This window comes from Quercus robur, chromosome 9, assembly GCF_932294415.1.
Source record: "Quercus robur chromosome 9, dhQueRobu3.1, whole genome shotgun sequence".
Classification (NCBI taxonomy): domain Eukaryota; kingdom Viridiplantae; phylum Streptophyta; class Magnoliopsida; order Fagales; family Fagaceae; genus Quercus; species Quercus robur.
The window spans coordinates 21,186,996-21,207,590 of NC_065542.1; the positions used below are offsets into that span (position 1 = coordinate 21,186,996).

Below are 20,595 nucleotides of genomic sequence, written 5' to 3' on the forward strand. Positions count from 1 at the left end.
ATACAAGGACAGCAATAGACCCTCCAAGCCTAATCTACCCAGTGCACCTAAGCCCTCCAAGCTTCTTGCTCCAACGAGGTTGCACCGAACCTTTTTCTTTTCTAGCTTCCCGGATTCCGCTACTAGACCGTAGCATCAACCAATGAAGATTGGTTCCTTCCTAACTGCTTCCCAGAAATCCAAACAACTGTCTCACAGTGATGATGATGGTGAGAACTAGGTTTGGTATAATGCCTCTCAAGGATTTGACAATGGAGAGGAAGAGAGTTGAGGAATTTGAAGAGACTCTAAGGTAGAGATTGTAGGTGAAACAATCTGGTTTTTCTTTAGGGTTTCTCTCTCAAAATTCTCTCTGGAAGCTCTCTTTCAATCGTGGGTAAAAGGGGTATTTATACTGGAGTGGGAGAGGAATGTGAAACGTCAGGTTTTACAAAACAGGGGTGGCTCGCGGCTTGACCTCGCGGCTTGACTAAGTCGCGAGATCCAGTCGCGAGTTAACCGTATGGCCAGTTGTCCTGTTTTGTCCTGTAGTGCTCCAGCTAGCATGACTGTTCATCTTCCAGCATGCTTGGCACGTGTGCTGCTTCTGGCGGCTTGCAGCCGCGAGTCACCCGCGAGTCCCAGCCGCGAGTCTCTGTTTTCTTGCACACTCTTGAACAAACTTCACTCTATCTCACTCACTACCCTTACAACAAACCCACCTAAATACAGGGTTACTAAATGCTGAATTACAAGCAAATTTGGCACGGAATAAAGCCAATTAGATGGTTGAATAAATTCAACCTTACACCATGTCTTTGTGAATATCCCTTTGCTACCAATCTTGCTTTGAATCGTTCTACTTCCTTTTCTGATACTGCTTCCTTCTTTCTGAACACTCACTTGCAACCTATTAGTTTCTTTCCCTTTGGAAGTTCTGACAACTCCCAAGTCATGTTCTTATTCAAGGACTCCATCTCCTCCACCATAGCTTCCATCCACTTGTCCCTTTCAGAGCTATCAATTGCTTCTTGAAAAGTGGAAGGATCCCTGCTACTAATTACTAAGCAATAAGCAAGATCCTTGAAACCATACCTAACCAATGGTCTTATGTTGCGTTTAGGCTGTTCTAATATCATGTGTGGATTTCAGCAATAAATAATTAAACAATCCAAAAGATGGATTTCAGTTTAGAATAGTACTACTAGGGGTGTTTTTGTATTTGTGATAAATTTAAATTCAATATAGGAGGAGTAGCTTGCCCACATTGCACCAGGTTTCCAGAATTGGTTTTACATGCTTTATGGGACTGTGATGCTTCTCAGGATGTATGGGTTGGGAGCATAAAAAATTGTAGAAATGCTCGCATGGACAGACCGATATGACTCAGCTCATGGAGTACTTATTGGATCGGTTTGTACTGGAAGATATGGAACTGTTCTTGGTCCAAGCATGGATCATCTGGAACTAGTGAAATAGAGTGCTGCATGGAGGAAACTTTAATGACCCAATCTGCCTGAACAAGAAAGCAGTAGAATACCTGGAGGAGTATCGGCACACACAAGTTCATTTGGCAGCAGGTCTAGTTGTGCAGTTGAGCAGGGATGTTTGGACACCTCCTCCTGAATCGGTTTTCAAATTGAATTTTGATGCAGCCATATTCATGGAGTCAGACAGGTTTGGGTTTGGTGTGATTATTAGAAATGATAAGGGAGAGGTGATGGTTGCCATGTCTGCCAAAGGTCCAGTGGTGAGTAGCAGCGATGAAGCCAAGATGCTAGCTTGCAGAAAAGTAATTGAATTTACAATGGATGATGGGTTTTCAAAACTAGTCATTAAAGGGGATAATGCTAATGTTATAAAAGCCATTTCATCTTCAATGGCTAACCTGTCATTGATATGGAATGTGGTAGACGATATTCATCATTTGATCCATGGTTTGCACTGGGTGAATATTTGTTGCACGAGGAGCAGAGGAAAGAAGGTGGCACATGCACTTGCACAACATGCTAGAAATATTTCAAATGATATGTATTGGATGGAGGACTCATCTCCTCCAGCTATGAAAACTTTGTATTAGGATTCTCTTATTTTATGAATGAATGATCCATTTAATATATATATATATATATATATATATATATTTCTATATTTATAGGAGTAGTAGCTATAAAAGACTGGAAGTAAAAAAAAAAAAAGTTGCCAATCATTTCTAGTCTCCACCATGGTTTTAAAAACTAGATCCAACCGGCTAGTTCAATCCGGAATTGGACCTCGTTCTAGTAAAAACCGTAAAAATCGGTAATTCAACTATAAAAATCGCATGTTCAACTAGTAAAAATAAAAAACTAGACCATTTGGTTCTTTTCCTGGACGGAGCTATATATGGACTAGAGGGGGCAATGCGCCCCCATCCCCCGCCCCAATTTTTTTTTTTTTTTTTAAAATTTTATTTTAAATATTAGTATATTAATAGGTACTAATTTTAGCAATTTTGTTCAATAAAATTACACTTTGCACCACTTAAGAATGCCATTAATTCTTTTAAGAGTAATGTTATAGCCACAAAAGTTTTTACAAATTATTAAGGTAGCAAATTCTTATTAGTTCACACACTTGCGTCACTTTTTACTTCCCAATAACAACTTGCCATATTAGCAATTTATAAAAAAAAAAAAAAATAGTTTTAGCATTTTTCACCTTGAAAGGCCATAAAAATTAATAGATTAAATCTAAAACAAAATATATAAGCCCAAAAAAATTAGCCCAATAACAGAAATTACCAATAATAAAGCTAAAAAACATTAAGCACAATCAACCTATTTTTTCCAAAACAAACAAGCAAGCCCTTTAAAAATTTTTAAATATAAATCCTTAGTGGTTAAGTAGTAGACTCAAAGGTTGGAGCCACTGCACACAGCGAGTAATAAAGCCACCCCCTTAACTTCAAGTCCAGGCTCCGTCTTTGGTTCTTTCACTTTGGTTTTTAAAACCAGATCTCCAATACTATTCCCTCATTTCACTGCAATCAAGTTTTATTGTGCTTTTATAATTTTTTTTTTTTTAAAATTATTGTGCTTCTACCTCACGGTTCCCCAAGTCAAAATATTCCAAATTTTGCCCTTTAACTTAAAAGTCAAAACAATTATTCTATAGACACATACCACATTTTTTAATATGTGATTAAATTATATCATACGATTCTACAATTAGAACTTGGTGAAAAATAATCAAATTATCACTTATCACGTGACTAATTTATTTCAAAATATGCGAGCAAACATACAATCCTAGACTTTTTGTCAAAGCAATATAACTTCCTTCGTTTTACCTTTGTTTTCTTTCCCCTAAGTCTCATTTGGTTATTGTTATATTTACATCCATCTTCATTGAATCTATTATATTGTACAATGCTAGTTTCACACGCACTTCGTGCGTGCGATGGGGCTCTTTCTCTAGGTGATTTGTTTTTCTTCTAATTAGCTAATGTGAATGGAAAAAATTATTTGAAATTGATACACTTGATTTTTTTTCCTAATATATATTTTTTCTAATAGATTCTTAAAACCAAGCCGAATCTGCTAGGAGTTGGGCTAGGATAGAGGTCCAATACAACTAATTTGTAGAGATGAGGAGTTAAGGCCAACACTTTGTCTTGGCAACTACGACTTGATAACTAAAGGAATGGGGATAGCTAGAATGATAATACTTGATAGAAACTTAGTAGGAAAAGAGAGATTCTTATTTATTTCGTTCCTTAAGCCGGTTGAGGATCACTTGTTCTTAAGAAATACAATTCTCGGTATTACATTGGTCTTTTTTTCTCTCTATTTCTCTCTCCACTTTTTTCGATCCCCCTTCAAGTATGACCTTCCTTCTTATTTATAGCCATTTGAATTGCATCACAGCCTTCCACATAGAGGGCTATTAATCTTACTTCAGATACTTATCCCATCACTGCGTTGCTGGTCATGGTAGAGTAGGTTACAGGTTGTAAGGGCACTGTTTAGGGGTCATTCTACCATTAATGCGCTAGGCTGAATTGGTGTAGTGCATTGAATGCAAATGTGATGGATGCTTTCTCTGGAAGTTTCCTTTTGTTCTTATTCGTACGTCATAATGACCCTTCTTGGCTTCCAATGACCCTTCTTGGCTTCCAACCCCATAGCCTTTGTGGCTTATCTCCCATCTCCCGTAAAGTATCTGTTCCTTGTCCTACTTGGGTGGGTTGTCATCCTCGGTTTCCCTGATCCACCTGGTGCTCTGATTGTTCCGACTGGGTAAGGCCTAACCCAATTAACAGTCTAGCCCAATTATACCTCTAGTCCTATTGATGATTCCTTCTATTTAGGCTTCCCCTCCCACAATATAAAATAATCAGGTGTATTTAAAAAAGAAAAAGAAAAAAAAAGGTAAGGTAACATAGAATAATGTTTAAAAGTAAGATAAAGATAGTGCCCTTATTTCAATCCACTAAAGAAAGATTATGGAGCTTCTATTGATAAAGTATGTCATATATGTGGTTGCAATCCAAGATGGTTTCCCAACACACCTTAGAGAGTGTTAAGGTACTTATTTTACATCTAACTTTATTTGAGTATCACCTATTTATATCACTATAAGTTATTGGGTTTTCCCAATATTTTTTTTTTGGCTCTATTATTATGTTAATCACAAATATTTCATATCTCATTATCTAAATTGGGTCATGATATAAACTATCACAAAAAGCCCAAAAAACTCCTATTTTATCCAATTTTATTATCATTATTTAGCTAAACCCAAAACCGGCCTTATGAACCCAATACACACATCTTATTTTATTTAAAGCCCAAGAATACTTATGCTTGGCAATATTTGAAGAGCCCATGATTCAAATCCATGGTAAAACAATTTTATCAATGGAATTCAAATCCATGATCAAATTCCATGGTTTGAACCCATGGCGATTTATTTATCCAAAGCCCAATTCACATTGGCAATATTAAAGCCCAATTCTCATTGGCAACATCAAAACCCAATTCTTATTGGCATCGGCAATATCAAAAGCCCAACTTACGTTGGCACTATTAAAAGCCCAAGCTAACTACTTGGCACTATTTATCGAAAGCCCAAGGTTATCAATACTTGGCAAAATACTATATCATAATTATTTCACTTAAAAGTCCAATAATGAACAATACTTTAGATCCTTAAACCTATTACCATAATATTACAAGCTCATGAAATTTATGAATTATCTACTCTCAAAACCCATGGCGATCATCTTATAAAAGCCCATGGAAAGATATGATTATTAGACCCATGACATTTATTTACTTCATATTATAAACTCATGTTCACTATCCATCTTACTTCACAACATTCATAATATTTATTACCAAAACTCATGGTAATTATTCATCCTACATGTCCATTATGATTATCTACAGAGAAACTCATGAAAACATCACATTATTCCATTATAGTGATTGTTACCATATTTGAAACCCATGATAAATATTATTCTCAAGAAAAATATTGGAGGCCATTATTTAAAAAAGCTCCAAGGAAAATATCATTTACAAAGTAATCCATAGTAAAAATTATGAGAAGTTATTTAAAGCCCATGAGGAGTAAAAAAACCTATGGCAAAGCATGTCTTTAATGCCCATTTTGTAGGCCCAAGAATCTCGTGGAGAAGGGAGCAAGCCCAAGCAAAGAAAGGGCCATGTGGCCCAACTAAAGGTGCTGAAATGAAGTAAAGTTCCAGCCTAAAAAGGTCCCAGCAAGAGGCTTGAAAGTGAGCAACCAGCCCTTGTTCATCCCTAACCAAAGAAACAACTAAAGCTCCCTACAAGAGGACCAAGCCTTTGAGGATGAACTAGGGGCTATCCCATCAATTTTTTGCCATCCTCTACCTGACGTGAACAATGCCCAAAGGCTGTCATATCAGTTGAAGTCAAAAGGATGAAGGGACTCCATCATCTTCCTCAAGACTACACCTCTAGCGGAAGGGGAGTTGAAACCAAATTATCTAATCTTCAACAAATTGATGCTATAAATGTTAAAAAAACATTCAAGATGTGATTCATGTGCCAAGCCCATGAATCCTAAAGGGGAAAAAATTGGGAACATGTGGTTTGGAGGGCATAAAGGGATCTCCAGCGGAACCCTCTGAAGTGGGCTTAAACTTTGACACTTGGTTTGGGGTATTGAATCCTACTTCTTAGGGTCCAAATCTCAGTTGTAGCACTAGGATTCTTCCTTAATACTTGCCTTAATCCCATTGGCTAAACACAATCTCAGCAATCTTATCATTTAATGCAAGATTACTCCAAATACTACCTTGCCCAAAAAAGCAAAACAACCCCGAAAGCAGATTTCCCATTTTTAGGCCAAATCCAGGTTATTAATTCAGTTAACCTGCTCCCCTGAATGAGACCTACATTTTTTTGGATGCTTGTTAACTAATGCTTCTCTAAACTCCATTATAAAAGCATAAGCACCTCAGCCCACAAAGGGATAGCCACCCCCCTCTGAGACTTTAGGGTTCGTTTGCCATTTTTGCTGGTGGTTTAGCTCTCCTTAAGCTCACCACTCATCATCTTTAGCCTAGACTCATCTAATCCCAAATATTCTTCTCCCCACTTTACACAATCACAGCTCAAAAATGTCCTACAACTAGTCACAAACAGCTCATTACTCATAAAAAGCTTCAATCTCAATATTAATCCTATCCCACTCACTCAAAACTGCCCACATTCACCTCATTCATGCCTTATGCACACATACTCACCAAATCTTAGTTTAATACTTGTTGCACTGAGCTGGGGATCTTTCTCTCCCTTCATTCCATCCTATTTTTCCTCTTTTATTTGTAACTATGGAGCCTTTAATCCTTATTTATTATTATTATGATGAAGGCCATAACGTTTTGGAAATTATAGAAGTTCTCCCTCATGTTGACTTAATAATAATAAGGAAAAAAATATGATTTTTATCATGTAAACACACTTATTAACCTGAAATTACCCTACTACTGGAGATAATACCGTACCACTAGAGGACTGATTTGAACTATCGGACCAGGACCATTAATGTACTAATTAAGTATTGTAACGTGTTTTTCATTGGGCTTTTGTTGCTGTTTTGTCATGTGCAGCTTTTGTTTCTTACTTGGATAGGCTTTGTCATCACATCGAAAGCCTTTGAGTATCATCTCAAGAGCCCATAGTCGAGTTTTGGCTTAGCTTCCCAACATCTTAGATAGAGGCATCAATTTCTCCCTCGACAGAAAGGCATCGCTCTCACTCTCTATATAACATTGTTATCTACTCCCTTTAAATGTTCAAAGAAATGCCTTAACCAAACTTTCCATTACCAAAACTCTTTGGAAAAAAGGCTTGGAAGTTGGAAGTTTAGGTAAAACATTTTATTTGGTATTAATTAATTCATTTAAGTTTCAGAACTTTGTATATCTATGATTAGGATTAAGGGTCTACTATTTCAAGTTATGGATATGGACACTTGACATTCTTGAATAAAAAATACTGGATTATTGCTCCCTTTTACTATGTTTATTGATGCAATTATTATTTAACCTGTTTTAATATATGATGAGAGCAATTAGAAACCCAACCAAAGATTTGGTTTGATGGGTAATGTAGGTGCAAGCGCTTGCGATGTGGTATCATCCTCGCGATTGGGAAGTACATCTTGGCCTAGGATGGACCATGGCAGAGGGTGTAAATGCAGTCACCACCTAGTTTAGGTCTAGGAACCATAAATATAGTGCCCTTCATGGAAGGATTGATTTTGTACCAGATCACGTGTCCAAAGTTTGGCATGGGGGTAAGAAGGTGTTAGGCACCCAATCCACCTGACCCGTAGGTCAGCTTCCACTCATTGTGTTCCAAATATTAATCTCAATAAAGGCAATTTTAATATGTTATTCAAACCCACACACACACTAGCATGCATCTAAGACACACATCATGGCATAATCATCCCCAAACCTAGAATTCATCTATCAAGGCATACAAACACAAGTCTCCAATGGCGGAAACATCACATGGTAGAATCAAAAAAGCATGTTATGAAATCCAAACTTTAAAGGCATGACATTCAATTCAAGAATATTCATATCATTTAATCAAGACAAACTTATATTCAAACCAATGCATGTTCATTTGAATTCATGACTTACCTCATTTACCTCACTGTATCACAACACCTATGCATCAATGCATGTTTATGGTATCCAAACAAATCAAGACCCTAATAGACAAATGTTGATATTGTATTTTATTCGCCCTTGATTTGCGTGCTGGACTCTGAAAAACCCAAAAATATCATTTTTCTCTCCATGGGGTCACGAGAACATATATAATGGCGCGGCGTAACCCGTTCGGACATTAGAGTGCTCAAAGTGCCTTTTTTAGCCAAAATGACCAAGATGCACCTAGTCAACCCTGGGTTGACCAAAGGTCAAAAAAGATCAAAATCCTCACAAAACAATATTTTTCATGGTTTTATATCAAACCCGAGCTCCTCGGAGATTTTTAGCAACTTTGACCAACTTTGACTTGGAGTAGACTCTCGATGGCCCCTAGAAACTCTAATCTTGATTCGGCTGTCAGAACGAATTGAAACCAATTCCAATGTGAAAATAATCAAATTCTCATTCTAACGACTATTCATGGGTCAAAATTGGAGTTAAAACAATTGAGATATTGAGAAAATCATGAAAAGCACGTTAGCACGCTTCCCGAGGTCATAACTTTTGATCCAACCATTTGAATTTTAATTGCCTTATCTTTCTGAAAACTAGACATATAGATCTTTCTAGGGACACCAAGATCAGCTCAATCTGAGTCCGGAAAGATCTCCAAATGTGCGTTCGAAGTCAAAACTGAAAAAGTGCAATAGGACGAATTTGCCGATGTCACTTTGTGTGTAGAATCCCTACAAGGTGTGCTGAGCCTCGAAAAGCATGCCAAGGACTATAAATAGCCTCTAGCACCTCATATTGGACCGGAACTGAAAAATTGGGTTTTTGGAGGCTATTTGGGCCTTTTTTGGGCATTTTTTTTCTCCCAGAAAACACAAAAACACATCAAAGTTTTTTGATTCTTTTATTTTCTCCAAAAATAGTGTTCATACCCTCCATCTTCCTCTTCTTGGTTCCATATCTTGGATTTGAGGTTTATGGGGTATGGATGTAGCTTTTAGCTACTATCCATACCCCTTTTTCTTTAAAGTTTCGTCAAGCTTTTTTCTCTTTTCTTTTTGCTGGAATAACATGATTTATTGCTTTCTTTGGTATGTTTCTTGCTTTGTTTGTGCTTCTAGCTTAGATCTCCTTGCTTTTTATGCCTCATGCCATGTTTCATGTTTAGATCTACATATTTTCATGCTTTATGCCATGTTTAGATCCTTCTTTCTTATGTGTTGATGTTTGGATCTACATGCTCACATGCTTGTATGATATTGTTGGCTATGCCTTGCTTGCATCTATGTGTTTATTTACATACTATATGGTTAGATCCTTGTCTTCACATGCTTATATGCTTGGATTCATGTTCTTCCATGTTTATGTGCTAGGCTTGTACATGTTGATGTGTATGTTTCTATGTCTATATGTCTAGATCTATGTTTTCACATGCCCATATGCTTAGATCGATGTTCTCTACATGCTTTATGCCATCATCTATGTGCTTGCGTGCTTCACGCCATGTTTATGTGCTTAGTCCTAGACCTTGTTTGTCATACCATGTGCTATTGTAGCCCTTTTGTCCTTTATCGCATTCTCTTGTGTTTCGACCTAATGGTTAGGACCCAATCTAGACCCTATGGTCTTTGTCATCGTCCATACGCCAAGGCCCACATCAAAGGGTTTGGATCACCCTAGTTTTCATATCTATGCTCTCTTACTTCTATGCTTTATGCTTTATCATAGCCTCTCTAGTTCTAGGCTTTGCCACGCTTGACGCTTTTAGTAGGTTTGGTTGTGTGGTTACATCTGATGCCCATGAGGCCTTGTTTGGATGTAACCACTTAGGATGTGTCACCATGATGCCGGTTGCTTCATGCATGCCTTTCCCCCTTTTTGCTCCGTGCGATGAGATGCTTGCCATGCTTGTTTGTGCCACCCGTTGGCTTTCTATGCATCTTTATGCGCTTGCTTACATGTCTATGCATGAGTCTTGCTTGCTAGTGTGCCGTCCATGCTTCAACACAATGAAGATATGGACACCCGATCCAAACTTACATTTTTCCCCCATGGACACCACCCTTTGTTTGCTTTCTTGCTTGTTTGCCTTTTTGCTTGTTTGCTTGCTTTCTTGTATCTTTGCTTGCCATGCCCATCATGTTTATCTGCTTTATGCCTTTTCATATACTCTTTGCATCTTTTCCTTCCATTACTTGTCTGCTGGTTTCTTGTCTTTGTCTTTGCATGTACACACATAAAGCGAGGACGCATGGAGCTAGGGCACGATCTCCAAGGCGCAAGCAAAAAGGGCAAGGATGCAAGCATGTAGATATAAGCCAAGCAGCAATGTTCAGTAGTTTTAGGGGGTCTAGCCTCTCCCATTTGGTTATATACTCTTTTGAACCCCCTTCCTTCCTCCCTCCTTTCTCTCTTTAGATAGGTTATATTAGGTATATCATGCCATATACCATTCGTCCTCATCTCTAGAGTATGGCGACCACTGTTTACTTTCCTGCACTTGTATTTTGGGCCATGCTCAAGGGATGTAGGCATTTACTTTCTTGCTATATGTGCTAGTATTGTGGATGATGTATATATATATACCTACTCACCCTTTGGATGTGATTGTCACAGTCCATGTCACCTAAGGCAAAGCGATGCCTAATTTTCACCGTGAAAGTAAGGTGACTTGTTGCAGGATTTTTACTGTGAAAATCTGGTACTTTACTCGAATGCCTTAGGAAAGCATAGATTGGGATCACACCCTTTCAAAAGCCAAACCTCAAAGCCCCCATGCATGCAAAGCCCCGAAAGCCAATGCCAAAATCATGTTTTTTACTGCCAATCTCCGAAAATTAAGGTTTTATCAAAACAAAGGACTGTCCTTGAACAGGCATTGTGGGGTTCTTAATACATTCCCTACATGTAATCAAACTTCCGGACTTAAGAGTTAAGATTTTTTTACCATCCACATTAGATTAGGAAAAATGCGCTTTTTCTTAGCCTAGAATTAGTAATAAAATCAACTAGCAATAGGTAACCAATCACACCTTAGAAAAACCCAATGATTGGTGACCACTTCACTTACCTTTGGTAATCACCTAAAATTTGGCCAAGATTCTTGCCACATCTCCAAAGGTAGACTAACCTTCCTCCATCGAAAGAGAGAGAGCACTCGAAGCTTCGTACGAACCATGCATGCACCAATCAATTGAAAGGGGCCTTCAACGGGCCTTGCACACGTGGGAACGTCGCCACGGCGGGTGGTCAAACAAAGGCCCGATGGCGGTTCTCCGTCTCGAGACCGGGCATCGACAACAAACAAAGGGATAAAACAAAGAGACAGAGATTCAAGGACATAAAAAACAAGTTAAACAGAAGCTAGAACATATAAATAAGACAAGGGAAAAGCAATCATGAGTGAATTAGGGTTTTTGGGCAAGAGTATACGTGCGTATACATAGGGTATGAGTGCGCATCCCAATTGTATGTGTACACATGCAAGAAGCATACGCACGCACACACACCCGAAACCCTAACCCAGAAACTCAAAACAGAAAAACTTAGAAAACAAAAAATCTAACAAACTAACATACAAAGTAAACCTAAACTAAACAAACATATAAAAGCAAATAAAACACATATAAAAACAAAAAATCAAAAGAAAAGCAAAGGATAGTGAAGAGCCAAAGTTAGAAACTTTAACTCAACATTAGAACTCTCTAGAGCTTGTTTTTTACCGTTCCCTTTAGTAGATCTAGTCACAACCAATTCAAAATAAGTTAGTAAACTTCAGAACTCAAAGATCAAGACCGAAAAAGGTCCCAATCAAATAAAACTAGAATTGAGGATGTTTTGTGAAAAACTCCCTCTTTAATTTGCTATTTCTTGGTGAATCTTATGTGTTTTTCCACCAGAATTCATCCTCTTTGAAAATGTACCATTTATGGCTTTATATAGTCGAAAAATAGGGGTTTGTGGTGGCTCTCAGACAATGTGAGACTTGTTCTAAACCTAGTTTAAATGTAGAAAACCTTTCATTTCATAGTTTTTAGAACCCTAACATGCACAAGCAGAGCTTAAGCATGCGTACGCATATGCGTGTATGTGTACGCACGCTCTAGGGTTTTTGTGGCCTTTCTTTTTCAAAAATAGTTTATTTGTACCAAAAATAAGTTATATTTTCCATAAACACTTAAGTCAATTTTCATCTGATTGTGCCTTAAACCAACCTTAAGCTTTAAGATTCCAACATCATCGAGGAACAGGGGCCTGAGTTGTAAGGGGTACAAAATACGGTATCTACAGGTAAATGACTTGCACAATTAATATATAAAATATAAGGGTAAAACCTCCACAATGAGAGATTTGAACAACCAGTTACAAAATTATAAGGAACAAGAGAAATGGTTTATTGATACAGAAATTGCTTTCTCGAGGTACAAGGGATTGGGTTTTAAGCTAAAAACTCTTAATCTTGTTCTACTATCACTTTCTTCTCTCTTTTGTTCTTCTCTTAGTCTTCTCTCTTAAGTTTTTCTAAACCTCCCCTTCCTGTTGCACATTCCCTTCTTTTATAGGCACCTTTCCCTTCCTTCTCTTCCCAACTGGCCTACTTCCAGCTAGATTTATGGGAAACTTGTACAATTACCCCTCCACTCTACCATTCTTTCATCATGAAATAGGACTTTTGGGGGTGTCCTTACTATTTAGGCTAGTCTACAAGCATTTAATATGGAAGAGATTAGGTAGAGAACATCTCATTAATGTGGAGGTGACTGCCTCTGTAATCCTTATCCTTTCAAGGTGTTCCCTGAGGCGAATTTGGTGACAGTGGCATCTTGGACCAAAAGGGACTCAGTTACCTATGGTCCCTTATGCATTTGATACAGGAAAAGCCTTGCTTACTACCTCTAATAGGAGCCTTGGTAATGGTAGCTAACTTAGATCTCTACGGGATCTATTCCGGGGGATTATCTTTTATTCCTCAGGCTTCTTCACTCCTATCCATATCTTTGGGCCAGGACCATCTTTTAAGACATGATTTGTTGGGCCTTTGTCTCTTGGCCTGGGCTCAAGTTCATCCCCCCCACACTGGTGTATGCATGTTCTGTGGCCAGATATTCACCAAAGTTCATAAAGTATTATTTTGCCAAATTTTGATTGATATAAAATCATCCTTTTGATGGAATTGCCATTAATAAAGCTAAAGTCACATACTAATAAAATAAAATCCATGGCCACAACTATGGTCCCTAACTAGAAATTACATCATTACAAAATTCCTCTAATTAAATACAATGACCGATTTTTGGACCAAGAAAACTTCTTGGGTATAAGTTGATATTCCCTTAATCAAAAGTTATGCTAAAAAGTTATTAAATTATCATATCTGCCAAGTTGATGCAACAATTGACATTTGTAGAGTTCATTTTTGCAAAACTACGCTATTGGTCCCTCAAGTTTACCTGGTATATGCAATTGGTCCCTCAAGTTTACCTGGTATATGCAATTGGTCACTCAAGTTTCAAGTGAGTGCAATTGGTCCCTTAAGTTTTCAGAATGAGCAATATAAGTCATTTTGTTAACTTCCATTAGTAGTGTTGCTTATGTGGCTAACAGAATAATGATCTATCATTTTTTTTAATGACGTGGCATTTTTTTAATCCAAAAATTACAAAAATGAATTTACACTTAAAAAAAAAAATTTGACCTATTCGAATTCAAGTCTTAATCCTAACCCAGTACACCAAATTAAAACTCATTTGCAATCTAATTCACAAACCCAACAGTGCTCCAGACATGATGCACATGGAGGAAAATAAGATTGTTATCAACTCTATTGATGGGGCCTCTGGTGACAATATGACTATCAAGGTTACTAAAAGGAATCCACATATTAAGGATCACCAGAATGTATTGGAAGCTAGAAATCTAGATGGAGTTTTTAGCAAGCAAGAAGATTAGTCCCACAAACGGCCAACAATGATGGTTGTGCTTATAGGGGTGCCATGTGTGGCATCTGGTGGGAAAGGGAAGGTCATAATTCAGTCGGTAATAGCATTAACAAAACACCAAATGTGTTGGTGCCAGAGGAGAATTCGCCTTTTCTATATTGTGATTTTTATTGAGAAACAATTTGGATTTGGCAGATATGAATGCCATTTCCAAGTAGGTTATCGCAAGGTTGGACAGTTGCTGAATTTTATGGTTGCATGAGAGAAGCAGTGAGGTGGAGGCCACCATCTTTAGCAGAGGGTAGCGGCATCGCCGGCTGCTAGGGCATGGAACTGCCCAATCTCTCTCTTGTGGGTTTGTGAATCAGATTGCAAATGAGTTTTAATTTGGTACCGGGTTTGGATTAAGACTTGAATTAGATCGGGTCAGATTTTTTTTTTAATGTGTAAATTCATTTTTGTAATTTCTTAATAAAAAAGAAATGCCATGTCATTAAAAAAAATGATAGATCATTAGCCACATAAGCAACACTACTAACGGAAGTTAACAGAATGACTTATATTGCTTATTTTGAAAACTTGAGAGTCCAATTGTCCTCACTTGAAACTTGAGGGACCAATTGCACATTAGGGTAAACTTGAAGGACCAACAGTGTAATTTTGCCTTCATTTTTAATATGTTTTTAGTTTTTATTCTATATTTAAGTAATTTATTACTGACTTGTGATGATGAATTTTTTATTAATTGTTTCTTCTCTTTGTGCGTAGAATCCCTTTTTGCAAGATATTTGCTAATTTTCTTCTAAGAACACTAGATGCAAGATGGGTTAGTTTTTCCTATTCTAAATTACTAGTCGCAAACCCGTGATATGCACGGGAACCTACTTACCTATTTGTGTAGTAGGCTAAAATAATTTTATAAAATCCTAACTTGATTATGAAACTATACCATCACATAAATTACTCCAGTCTTTTATGTTTAAATTTGAAAAAGAATTCATTGCTTGAATGTGCAATGACTTGCAAAAAAATTTCTAGACGTTTTCAGATATTGTAAAAATAAAAAATAAAAAATTCAGATATAAAAACTTCCAAAATGCCAAAAAATATTAAAGAATCAAAAGATTCACTATCTAGAAATTATTGAAACAAAACAAAATATATATGTGACTGCACAATAGAGAAACATAAGAGAAAGATGTGTTATCTTTAAAAGAATGATCCATGATTATAACGGTTGAAATCTGCCAAATTGTTTTCGATATTACAAAAAAAAAAAAAAAAAAAAAAACCCAAAAATATCGATATTAAAACTTCCAAAATGACAAAAAAATAAAGAATCAAAATAGTCAAAACCTACAAATTATAGAAACAACGTAAAAAAATGTGACTATAGTGTTACCTTTAAAAGAAATAATTTATCACTATAGTCATGGAAATCTATCAAATAATTTCAATATTGCAAAATAATATCTCAAAAATTCATATGTTAAAACTTCTAAAATACCAAAAAATATTAAGGAATTTAACTGAAAATAATTAAATAAATGTTCTAAGGCATCCTATAAAGGAAGAGACAATCTTATGCTGATGTAGCTTGTAATAAGATTCACAAGTAATAGAGATAACAATGATTTATAACATGATCCCACAAAGAGCTTTTGAACCTTCCACTGCAAAGAGCTTTTGAGCCATTGTGTTTTCAGCTAATAAAATTAGTTTATTAGCTGAAAACAAAACCATATGACGAACGCCCCTTCAACTTATTTGTATTAATAAGAATCTTGAAATTAATGTTTGATATGTCAAAACTCAAAGAGTCCAGCAAAAGATGGATTTCAGTAAGAGGAAGAACTACCCCTCCATAGCTTTGTATATTTTCCATTGACAATACAATGTAGCTAAACAATAAGTTAACAGAAAATGGCCATACATATAAATATAAGATATTGACCAACCTTTATAAAAAGATGTCAGTTTCAATATTCACTTTGTGGTGAGGGTCCTCAAACATCATCTTCTCTGCGAATAGTTTTTGGGGCTTAGGTTTTCTACGCAAGCAATTCTTAAATAGGAGAGAGTAGAGGTGGTGGGAGAGTGTCCTTATTTGGCTAGAAGTCTAATTTGCATTGGAAAAAGAAAACAGTGATGAGGTGGAAAATTTAATTTAATTTAAATAAAATGATAATTTTATTTAAATATTGTACTGACGTGGAAAATTGTGGGAGCTTCAAAAGCTTCGGTTTTATATATATATATATATAGAGAGAGAGAGATTAATACGTTTGCCATTAATTTGACGTACTATTGAAACTCCTTGCTCTTGGGAGATTTTTAAAATCTTGAATTGGAAATGCCACTTTTCTATTCATCATAGTTATGATCTATTATTGAACAATAAATGGTGAAAATTATAATATGCCATACTAGATACTACTATTGAATTTCTCAACATGAAAAGAAAGGTTCAATACCTCTCTTCTTCTTCATTTTTTTTAAATATATTTTTGTTAGTAAAGTTTCGATACCTCTCTTTTGTATCTTATGTACAGGAGATCCTATCTTTCGTAAGGCTTCCAATTTAATAAGGTAGCAAACTACCTCTAAGCATAGGGCAAGCTTTTATTTTTTTCCATGTATTATCTTTTTATCATAATTTTTTTTTCTCGAAATGCTCTAGATAGCCTCCTCCTCTTTCTCTATAGGAGACCTCATTCAGGTCAGGTGTTGTACATTGCATCACTAAGGCATGGGAGAATGCATATGTGGTTGAATTTGGACCCTACATGTGGAATGACTGTGAGCAAAGGAAGAGGAAGCATTGGCTAAAAGATCCTATTCTTGGTCTATGCTAAAGGCGTGATTGCCATAGGAAGGAAGTAAGATATGCACTCGACATGGTGCTCAAGCACTCACAAAAAGGGAGATAGTGACTTTCTAAGGTCATCAGCTATGGGACACCCCTTATTGGTTGAATGCATGTTGGACTATTTCAGAGACACGTGTATCAGTCACAATACTCCTAATGTCCTTCTCAATGTCTAGGGGCTGTTTCCCAAGCAGTGGCAAAGTCACCTACCTACGGGCCCTAGTGCCACGTTGGCGCAATCTCTATCCTCTAGTCAACAGATAATAGCACAACTGTGAAAAGGTTCAAAAAAAAAAGAAAATGATGACTTGACACCTGTCTTTGTACTCAGCCATATTCCTCAGATTATAAAAGGAACATGCTGCTGTATTTAGGGTAAAAACCCAAGTAGATATTTTGGAGAAGAGAGTAGAAAGTTGATAAGATAGGAAGGTAGAAAATAAGGTCTATCTTTAATGATGAACACCCTTATTGTACAAGAGTGACCTCTTTTCCTTATATACTACAAATCTGAGCAGAGCAAGAACATTCCATCCTAGGGTTTTCCATGTATATCTTGTGTCACTTTTTGCATTCTTACTATTTCTTTCTTCTTCTTTAACGTGTGTCATGTCAAAGGTAGAATCTTTGTCGCTTAGAAGTTTTTTCATGTAGATGTACTGTTAGATAACTTTTTGTATTCCTTTATATAAGCTCAAATCTAACTTGCACGTATATTTTTGGCTACTCCACTGGGGATCTCTGGTTATTCCTCTTTTGAGTGTGTTTTGTTGAGTCGTATACTTCTGTTTTGCTGTAACTTTCTCCATGCCTCCTAGGAAGAAAGTTACGGGGATACTAACTGGTGTGGGTGAGAACCATCGGTTAGAACCAAATGCAGATCACATATCTATGCACTTTGAAGGCACAAATTCCTCTGGTGAGGATGGTTACCCTGAGAACAAGAATCATGGCTGCCATTGAAGATTTTCAACGTTCTCAGGCTGCTATGTGGGCAGAGTTCCAGTCTCTGCGTTAGGAGGCATCTATACCATAAGCCACCCAAGGTGGTCAAGGTCTTCAGGGGCCTCCTTACCTAACAAAAGAAGATATTTTTGCTATTTTGTTTGAAGCCAAGATGGAGAGTACTGCTTATGTTGATACTAGACCTCCTTATCTTGAGGAGATAGCTGGAAAGCCTTATCCTATTAACTACGCTCCTCTTATCTTTCCTAAGTACGATGGCATGACAGGAAATGCTAGAGAGCACATCAGGAAGTATGTAGATGCATTGACGACTCACTCCCATGACCATGAGTTGAGGCTCAGGGAGTTCTCTAAGTCATTAGAAGGTTGTGCTTTCACTTGATACACTAGTCTTGCACCAGGGTTGATCCTGAGTTAGAATGACTTGGCAACGTAGTTCATGAAGAAGTTCTTTACTTTGGAAGAAAAGCTTACGCAGTCAGATCTGCAACACGAAAAGCAAAGAGTGTTTGAAGGGTTGTTGGAGTACATTCGCAGGTTCAGAGATCTTTCTTTGTTGTGCTATGGCCCTGTCGAGGAGGAAAAGCTGGTGGATGTTTGTATTGCAGATATGATGTACAAATATCAGCCTTATCTAGATAATTTATAGATTTCCAGCTTTACAAGGCTTGTAGAGGCTTCAAGAAGAACAAGTATGTTTGTGGGGAAACTTTCAAAAGGTTTGACTTCACAAGCTGTGAGAGTGCCTAGGCAGCCTTGGAGGAAAGAAGGCAAGAAAATAGAAGTTGTTGTGGCAAAGGAGCCTAAGAAAGTAGTCAAGAGTAAGAAGAGGGAAAGAGGTGGTATTCCCCCTCCTTTCATTGTTTCCACTGAGGAGTTGTATAGTATCCTAGAAGCGTGGCTGAAAGATGGTGCAGTGGTGTTGCCTAAATGCAAACGTAAGCCCACAAAGGAAGAAAAGCAAAGTTCACTTTACTGCAGATGCCACAAGAGATGTGACCATCATACCAAGAATTGTTATGCTTTAAGGAACATCTTCCATGATAGGGTAGCTAAGGGACATTTGGTTATCAAGGCTAGGAAGAGGGCTAACCCAAATATGTGTAGACCAAAGGTGACAATGACTTTCTTCGTGGGTCGTGAGGATCCTATGGAAGAAGAAGCGGAGAATATGGCTAGCAGTAGCTCAGTACCTCCACCTTTGTTAAATGAAAAGATGGTCACGAGAATTCAACAAGAAGATAAGATACATTCATTTCTCAAAGGAATAGGTCTTAGGCCATTGGCTAGGAGAGAAGTAGCCCAAGCCTTGACTAGGGTGATGGAAATGAATCATGAAGTGGCAGCTGTTGAGGGAAGTTTAATGCAAGTGGCAAACCAAGGAGCAAAGGATTCAATCACATTTTCTAGTAAATATCTAGCCAACAGAGTTGTTGATGGTGACAAACCTTTATATCTTACTGCCTTTTTGGGAGCATCTTGAATCAAAAGGACCTTGGTAGATACAAGCACATTTACCAACATCCTACCTCTCCCAACATTTAATGCCTTGGGCATTTCAAGAGAAATGATCATCCTAGAGCCACTTCAAGTAGCAGGAATAGGGTCCTTACTATAGAGTACCCTAGGGCATGTATCTTTGGATCTTAGGGTTGGGCCAATTCGAGTGCCCACTCTCATGCATGTAATGGAAAGAAGTACATCCTATCATATCATTTAAGGCCGTCCATGGCTGAAGGCATATAAGGTTGTGGCTTCCATATATCATCAATGTGTGAAGGCCATTTGGAGGAATAGGCAAGTGGTTATTGAGGCCACTAAGATGCCTTTTGATAGAGTAGAGCTCCATTTTGCTGAGGCAACCTTATATCAAGAGAATGAACCTAAGGGTGAGAACAAGATTCTTCCTTTTAACTCCACTACTTTGCAAAGAGAGGAAGAAGATGATGGCGAAGTCGTAGGGCCAAAAAGGCCCTTCAAGATAAGGAAAACCACTAGGCTTGATGGCAAGGTGGTATATGAGTTCTGACGGTTAAAGGAAGGGGATGAGGAGGATGACGAGTCTAATCCCCCCAATTTGATGCAACAGCCAGAGAAGGTTCACATAACTGAGGAACTTGTGAAAGAAGCTCTTGAGTGCATGAACGATGTCGTTAAGAATGTGCAGGAAGAACTTGTTGAGATTGATCTGAGTGATGGAAAGAAAGGCGAAAGGTTGGTGAAGATTAGTAAGAGTTTGTCTGAAGAAGAAAAAAAGAAGTTGGTAGCCTTGTTGAGGGAATGCAAGAATGTTTTTGCTTGGAGTTACCAAGAAATGCCAAGTCTGAGTCCGAGCCTAGTGACATAGCAGCCGCCAAGGAAATACCATTTGGATAACGAGAAGAAGATCAAAGTTGAGGTGAATAAGCTTTTAAAGGTAGGTTTCATTGAGGAAATTGAATGTCCAAGTTGGTTAGCCAACATAGTTCCTGTAAAGAAGAAGGGCGGTTAGATAAGAATTTGCATGGATTTCTGAGATCACAATAAAGCTTGTCCCAAGGATGAATTCCCACTTCCCAATGTTGATATTTTGGTGGACGCAGCAGCTGGTCATGAACATTTTTCCTTTATGGACAGCTACAGTGGGTATA

At 37.5% G+C, this 20,595-nt stretch overlaps 1 protein-coding gene across 1 annotated transcript; it reads left to right on the forward strand.

The window, feature by feature from the left end:
* The first annotated feature begins 1,360 nt into the window (after positions 1–1,360).
* LOC126700837 (uncharacterized) lies at positions 1,361–2,059 on the forward strand. The gene is made up of 2 exons (XM_050399018.1): positions 1,361–1,392; positions 1,459–2,059. Exons 1-2 carry the CDS (start codon positions 1,361–1,363, stop codon positions 2,057–2,059), a joined length of 633 nt encoding a protein of 210 aa, XP_050254975.1.
* The last annotated feature ends 18,536 nt before the right edge of the window (positions 2,060–20,595 follow it).